We start from the raw sequence: 7500 nt of genomic DNA, 5'->3' as shown, positions 1-7500 counted from the left end.
CTCTCATGCTCTCTCACTCGCTCACTCTCACGCTCTCTCGCTTGCTCTCAAACTTGCTCACTCTCTCTCACTCGCTCACTCTCACGCTTTCTCGCTTGCTCTCTCACTCCACTCGCTTGCTCTCACTCTCTCACGCTCTCTCACTCACTCTCACGCTTGCTCACTCACTCGCTTGCTCTCTCACTCTCACTCTCTCATGCTCTCGCTTGCTCTCACTCTCTCACGCTCTCTCACTTGCTCACTCTCACTCTCTCTTACTCGCTCACTCTCATGCTTTCTCGCTTGCTCTCTCACTCCACTCGCTTGCTCTCACTCTCTCACGCTCTCTCACTCACTCTCATGCTTGCTCACTCACTCTCACTCTCTCATGCTCTCGCTTGCTCTCACTCTCTCACGCTCTCTCACTTGCTCACGCTCTCTCACTCGCTTACTCTCACGCTTGCTTTCTCACTCTCACGCTCTCTCGCTTGCTCTCAAACTTGCTCACTCTCACGCTATCTCGCTTGCTCTCTCACTCCACTCGCTTGCTCTCACTCTCTCATGCTCTCTCACTCACTCTCACTCTCACTCTCTCTCGCTTGCTCACTCACTCACTCTCTCTCTCACTCGCTCTCTCACACACCTCCAGAGTTGAGGTAGCGTTTGCCGTGATGCACTGCTGGGTATTTGGAAGCCAGTCTCTGGTCCGGCCAGCAGAAGCCCTCGGCGGAGAAAACCACACGATGAGAGAAACGAGAAAACTTCCTGAGCAGCTCTTCTGGACCGCTGGCTAAAATCACATCATAACTACACACACACACACACACACACACACATCAGTCATGTCAACATCACAGAGACACTGTAGAGGGAGTTCAGTTAGGAGTTTCCAAAAACACTCGCCTGCTTTGTACTTTATATGAGTCCATGTGTCCAGTCCTTGATGTGTATGTTGTTTGTTGATGTCACTCTTACTATGATTTTGTCTCTTTACAAACTTTCAAAATAATGAAGTTTCTTTTTTGCAAAAACCATGATTAATTGGTGTATTTTTAAAGGAACAGCATCTTCTTTTATTCACCGAAGAAAAAATGAATGGCATCCTTTTGTATTGTACTGCTGACAGATAATACCTTTATTTTGCCATTGGAAGTGTTATCTTAATATCACTGATATAGTATTACAATTTTTGCTAATATTTTGAATAATATTAATTTTTTTGAATTTTCGGTTTTACTCAGTAGGAGATAGTTTTAGTAATTTGTCACTTTTATAATTACAAAAATAATTTAAAATAATAAAAATAACTAATATAGGTGTATAGTTCGGTTTTATTTGCAATTTTTTGTTAAATTTGTAGTAATTTTATGCGATTTAAGTTTGTTTTGTCTACATTTCAGTTTTTGGTTTGATTAATTTCAGTGCTTCAACTAAAAATAAACCCAGTTGTTTTTATATCATAATGTTTTGCTTGTTTCTTTTAGTTTCAGTGAACGATGTTAACACTAGTTTACTAGCCCACATGATGTGAGCATTTCTGAAAACCATAAACAACAGAAGAAGAACACACATCAACACATACTAACTTATCTTACACAATAACTGTTTTTGACACAAATGAAACCTCATACTCACCAGGGTTAGGAAATCAAGTTACATAAAGAAAGAAGCTAAAGGAGAAACCAGGTCATGGCATTGTGTTCTCACCTGTCTACAAACATGATGACGGTGTTTTGTTTGTCTTTGTGTTTCTCTAGTTCTGTCTTCAGCCATCGAACCTTCTGACCTCCGCCGACGGTCCGGGCCACATCTCCACCCATCCACTCCTCACCCAGACCCAGAACCTACACAACACCACCAACACACATATAACTGATGTCATCTCAACTACAGAAACGTCAGATGTGGAGGGAAGCAGCAGATGCGACACCTGAACGCTGTAGTTGAACTGTCGGATGGTGCGCATGAACCTCAGGTAGCCATCGGTCACTTCTGTGGCGGCGGTGATCACCAACAGCTCATCTGAACACAGACAAACATCACAGACTTCACAGCTACCCAATCTGAGCTGGAGATTTACAATGGCTCTACATCTACAGTGAGGGGTGGACGAGATATATTCGAACCCTTCTGTTGTGTTGGGGTCACGCATTTATTAAACTGCTTAAAATACTGGTTAAACTATTTATTTCTACTTGGAATTTGGTGTACATTTTTCTTGTAGGCTTAGGAACTAATTTATTTATTCACTTGTTAATGCCATGCCAGCATCAAGGCTATTTTCCATTTTCAATCAACAAAATGTTATAAAAGACGTTTCAGATGTAAACTAGACGAAAGTAGATTATAGAGATAGATTTATAAAGACACACCTCTGAATAAAACCGACTTCTGTTTATATTAAAAACAGTACAATTCAATCAAATATGCTTTAAAGTCATGTTACGAGTGAGGCATGACGGTGGTTCTTCACCTTTGATAAATATCCATGTAAATCTTGTACCAAAAAGATAGCTTTTTAAAAACGACTTGGTCATACCTAGATTTAAATTTGGTTCTTACACTAGGATTTGTTCCATATAATTATTTTCGTGACATTTATCCCATTCCATCTGCCATAAGTCATTATTATAAGAGTTTGTCATGGGCTTGAAATCACAAAAAGGGATTTTTAGGCTCATGAATTGTTTTGTCATCAAGTGTTTTGTTCAAATTTTTATATGATGTTTATATGATGTTTATATGAGTTTTTATATGATGGTCAACTTGAGCCAGACTCAATATCAAACTGCTTGAAATACAGGTTAAGCTGAGTATTTCCTTGAAATTTGGTGGATATTTTTCATTTAGCATCAAGAATGTGCAGGCCAAGTTTCAACCAATAGATGTGTTTTGGAAAGGCTGTAGGAGTTTTTATATTGCGGTCAATTTAAGCCACACTCAATATTCAAACTGCTTGAAATACTGGTCAGACAATCTATTTCTTCTTGAAATTTGGCGAACTTTTCTCATTTAGGGTCATCAATGTGCATGCAAAGTTGGATGTGTTTTGAAAAAAATTGACCCATATATGTATTTTCAAACTGCTTGAAATGCTAGTTGAACTGACTAGCTCTGTTAGTTTCTGTGCAATTCGACAAAACTCAACTCTTTAAAAAGAAACATTAGAGTTGGTTTAAAAAAAGAATTGTAGCTTAACAAAGATTAAAATATGACGTACACGAGAACTTCAAGGCTCAAATTTCACACAAAAATAAAACTCGTCTTTGAATCTTACAAGAGAAATTCAACGTTTCTTCATCTACTTGAGTTTCTCAGTCAAAAGATCTGTCGAAGGTTATTTTTTTCAGTTACTAGTCTGTTGCAACACTGAAAGAAAGGATGAAAAACAGAGTAAGACACAAATAGAAATAAACACTACTTACACTAACTACAAATAAAGTGAGATGCCATATTTACTTGTAGTTATTCACTCCTTAGTGTGAAAACGGTCATTACAGACAGTCATTTTTAAATTATTTTGTGGCTGTGTTTATTTTGAACTAAATATATGACCTCTAACACAATAGAAATAACAATACATGGGAATTATTACAGTTTAAATATATATATATTTCTAGTCCTCGCCAACAGTTTTTCTATATTTACACAAATCTTTAGCGTTATTCATAGCGTATATTTTCGCTAAATTGCATGGAAACAACATTCCCCAGATTTGACCCCCCAAAAAACAGAAGCTGAACCCAGTTTTTATTCCAATAATGATGTGAAATGTGAATAAGAAATTATTCTTATTTTACATATACATGGTCACAACTCTGAAAATAAATAGGCCTATGTTTATTATATTGATATGATTGTTTGATTTTTGTAAGTGACACAAAGATATGATTCACAGTTTAGTTAAATCTACTGACATTATGTATTTCTATAGAAATTTTTACAACCAGATTTGCTATCCACTGAGTCAGAAAAACACACTAAAACATAAAAACAACACCATGATAATGGTCAGAATGTAGTTGAGTGGTGTTCACTGTGGATGAAGATGTGAAGTCTGCGAGAGATCCTTAGAAACACAAGCACAGGTTCTTCTGTAGAACCTTCTGGATCTCCTGCGGTTCTGTTCACACATGCAGAAGATCCAGAAGCTTCTAAACGACCCTCTTAACTCTTTTTATTCAGCATTTTCAACACACTTCATACAGATCTGCTGCGGTTTTCAAAAATCTTCTGGGTTCCTCTTTACAGATCTACCATGGTAAACAGTTTCTGGGTCAAAATTGACCTACAGTAACTTACTACTGTTACAGTAATTACACTGAATCGATGTAAATATGAATAACGTTATTATTTAAACATACCCTGCCCTTTATGATGAAATCCTTTGATGACACAGGAGATATTATCGATTTACCACAATTTTAAACAGAAGTATGGTTTTGGACCAAAACTATTTAGACCATTTGTTCGGTTCTGATCTGGTTTTGTTTTGTTTACGCTGATTCGGATCCGCTCGTGCGCGGTTACATTAGATTCGGATCTGACTGGACATTTAAAGCAAGACGTGACTGAAAACGATGTAACGGTTCTTACTGGGTTTCCCGGTCTTCGGCTCGGTTCGGCTGAGCTGAACGACGCCCAGGATCAGGATCAGGAGCACCGCAGTCATCTCGATCGGCCTCGGTTCGGTTTTCCCGTCGCTCCAGCGCAGAACTCTCCCGAAGTTCGCGGACGCAGGGTAGGAATTTTAGCGTCAACTTGAAGAAACCGCCTCGCTTCCGCTCGGACAGCCAATGACCGCGGAGCAGAAGATGACTGACAGGAAAGTGGCCAATGGGTAGAGAGAACGCGACGGCGTTCGACCAATCAGAGTCAGACAAATGGAACGTTATTCTTCTAAAAAATCAACCCTTTGGGCTACAGAGAGAGTGATTGAGGGAGGAGTGCCACGTTTTAGGAATAACTCAAGGGGTGTGTGTATATAACGTTTCTAAAAATACATATATATGTAAATCCTATAAATCAATATAGTGTTTTTACATTGCCAAAACATTAATAACTATAATGTCTTTCTTGATTGATTTGTTATTATATTAAATTATTTTACTTTTAAAAATAAAAATATGCTCATAAATTTGTTTTGGAACGGTGAAAAGCTTTTTTTTATAGTTTAAAAATATCAAATTCACGAAAACTATTAAATATTTTAAATGGAACTACAGGAATGAAATCATGAGAAACCCAAGCAACTGGGTTAGTTTAACCTGAAGTGTGTTGTAACTAATAGTCACAGAGCACTGGAGGCAATGCAATATAATACATAAAGTCTATAATCCATAATAACACTTCCTCCAGTGAAAAAGTGTTCTGGTCTGAATCAGGAGAGAAATCTGCACAGATCAAGCAGCGTTTAAACAAATATGTGAGAGACAACAGCAGATGCACTTTTTCACTGGAGGAAGTGTTATTATGGATTATAGACTCTATGTATTTGAGTTAAAATCATCTTAATGCTGGATTTGTTTCATCTTTTGTCTTCTCCAGATGTTCACTGATGGACTGGAGTGCTGTGGATTATTGTGATGTTTTTATCAACTGTCTGGACTCTCATTATCATGTTTTGGCATACAATACAATAAAGAGAAACATAAAAACGGTTGGAATCATGATTTTAATGCTGAACACATGAAAAATCCCCCAACTAAACACACACACACACACACACACACACACACACACACACACACACACACACACACACACACACAAATATATCTGTACTGTGTTCACAGCTCATGTTTACTGCACACAAAGTAAATATTCTTCAATTCAAACACAAGCTCAAAGTACAGATACACACACACACACACACACACACACACACACACAGCAGGATCTCATTTCTCACGCAGGAGGTAAGTGAAAAAAAAACATTTATTTCCAAAACCTTGTAATTATTGCCTTGTAGTACCTTGTGAATTATTAATACTGTAACAATGATCTGAATCGGTGGACCTTCGGAGACTGACAGTCGGATCTATTCTAGATTGGTTTAGTTTGTTTTCTGATTAACAAACCCGAGCCTCGAGTGAGAAACACTGATCCCTTACAGCTTCAGAACCACTGTGTCCTCCTTATATTACTTCTGGCCTTTAGCTGTTTTAGAGTTACTTTTTTAATATTAATAAAGTTGTTGATGTTTGTTTTTAGTGTTTTGTGTAGAAACATAAACAGAACTTTAGAATCAAAAGCTATGAAAAATTAACAGGGATATTTGTTTATTCATTTATTTGCCAGTTTCTCTAAAAAATTTTTTATCTGTTAAGCAGTCACTGAGTGACGGAGCTAAATGTCCAAATCTTTTAATCCTTTTCTCTGTATTAAAGAAGATTGTCAAACTCTCTTTCTGGAGATATCGGTTGGTGAATAAACACCGTCAAACCTTTAGAGTTTCAATACTCTTGAAATCTTGTCATCATTAAAACAGATAAAGGTGAATCTGCTTTAACATTGGTGAAAATGAACTAACTAGCGGTCATGTGAAGAAGCTTTGTCTTCTGCTGCGAATCAAAGTTCAGGTTTGTTAAATTTGCATCATGAAAAAGCATTCAACCAATAGAAGCTCTGATCACCTCGGACTGAGGCGCTGTGATTGGCTGGAGGAACGACATGCAGCAGTGTTTCATTGGTCTGGAAACCAGATTGAAGCCATTTTCAGACCGTCAGCTCAATATGAGGAGGTCGTCTCGCTGTGACATCATTTCCTGCAGAAGAATGAATGAGTGATAAACATTCATGAACGTGTGTGTGTTTGCAGGGCCAGACTCATCATCATGAAGGCCGTCACGTCCGAAGGCAGCTCTGGAAACGAATATACAGATGAGTTTGAAAATTCAGAGACCAGTGATGACACAGAGTTCTGGAGGAAAGGTGTGAGAGAAGAAAAAACTGAAAACAGATGAATGCACATGTTAAATAATGTGTTATTCCAATGTGTTAGGAGATAGAAAGCCTCAGTAGTTCGGTAGAAAAACAATGGAAGTCAATGGAATGACCCGTGTGTGTGTTCTTTCTCCAGCATTCCTCTGCTTGTTGACTGACTGTAGTTTATTCAGCTGCTCAACCTCCTTTGACCTTTGACACACACACACACACACACACTGAATTCTCCCCCTAGCAACATCCTAGCAACCACTTAGAATCATAAGAATCACATAGCAACAATTGAAAAATTCCGCTTCCAAACATCAACATCAACACCATGGCAACAAGAACACTTCATCTTTGCAAAGACAAACATCACTCACATTTTCCTTCATAGAATATCAGTTTAAGAATATTATTCATAAAAATAAAAAATAAAAAAACACTAAAATGTAGGCAGTATTGTTGTCAGTATATACTGAGAATAAAATTGATGTGGAAACCTTTTTCACTCAGAAATGACTGCGTTTACAGATAATTACAAAGATGCAGCAAGTGACATTGAATTAAATAGTAGAAGGTATTTTCTTGTAA

The 7500-nt window shown here is 37.7% G+C and overlaps 2 protein-coding genes across 2 annotated transcripts in view; one reads left to right on the top strand and one right to left on the bottom strand.

Annotated features, from left to right (window-relative positions):
• The window catches only part of plod3 (procollagen-lysine, 2-oxoglutarate 5-dioxygenase 3), a 25638-nt gene extending 20880 nt beyond the window's left edge, over positions 1–4758 (bottom strand). The window contains exons 1-4 of the mRNA XM_059528582.1: positions 4576–4758; positions 1910–2001; positions 1687–1823; positions 623–786 (exon numbers count right to left, since the gene is read on the bottom strand). Coding sequence (XP_059384565.1) covers positions 623–786; positions 1687–1823; positions 1910–2001; positions 4576–4651 — 469 coding nt within the window. The 5' untranslated portion in view covers positions 4652–4758. The remainder of the gene's footprint in view (positions 1–622; positions 787–1686; positions 1824–1909; positions 2002–4575) is intronic.
• Positions 4759–6762: 2004 nt separating this feature from the next.
• The window catches only part of asgr1a (asialoglycoprotein receptor 1a), a 10951-nt gene continuing 10213 nt past the window's right edge, over positions 6763–7500 (top strand). Inside the window, exon 1 of the mRNA XM_059528585.1 lies at positions 6763–6912. Within this exon, the coding sequence (XP_059384568.1) occupies positions 6816–6912 (97 nt within the window). The 5' untranslated portion in view covers positions 6763–6815. The remainder of the gene's footprint in view (positions 6913–7500) is intronic.

Source organism: Carassius carassius, chromosome 37 (assembly GCF_963082965.1).
Source record: "Carassius carassius chromosome 37, fCarCar2.1, whole genome shotgun sequence".
In the NCBI taxonomy this organism is placed as follows: domain Eukaryota; kingdom Metazoa; phylum Chordata; class Actinopteri; order Cypriniformes; family Cyprinidae; genus Carassius; species Carassius carassius.
Note: the sequence above shows the minus strand (reverse complement) of the source record. Positions and strands in the feature narration are given on the sequence as shown.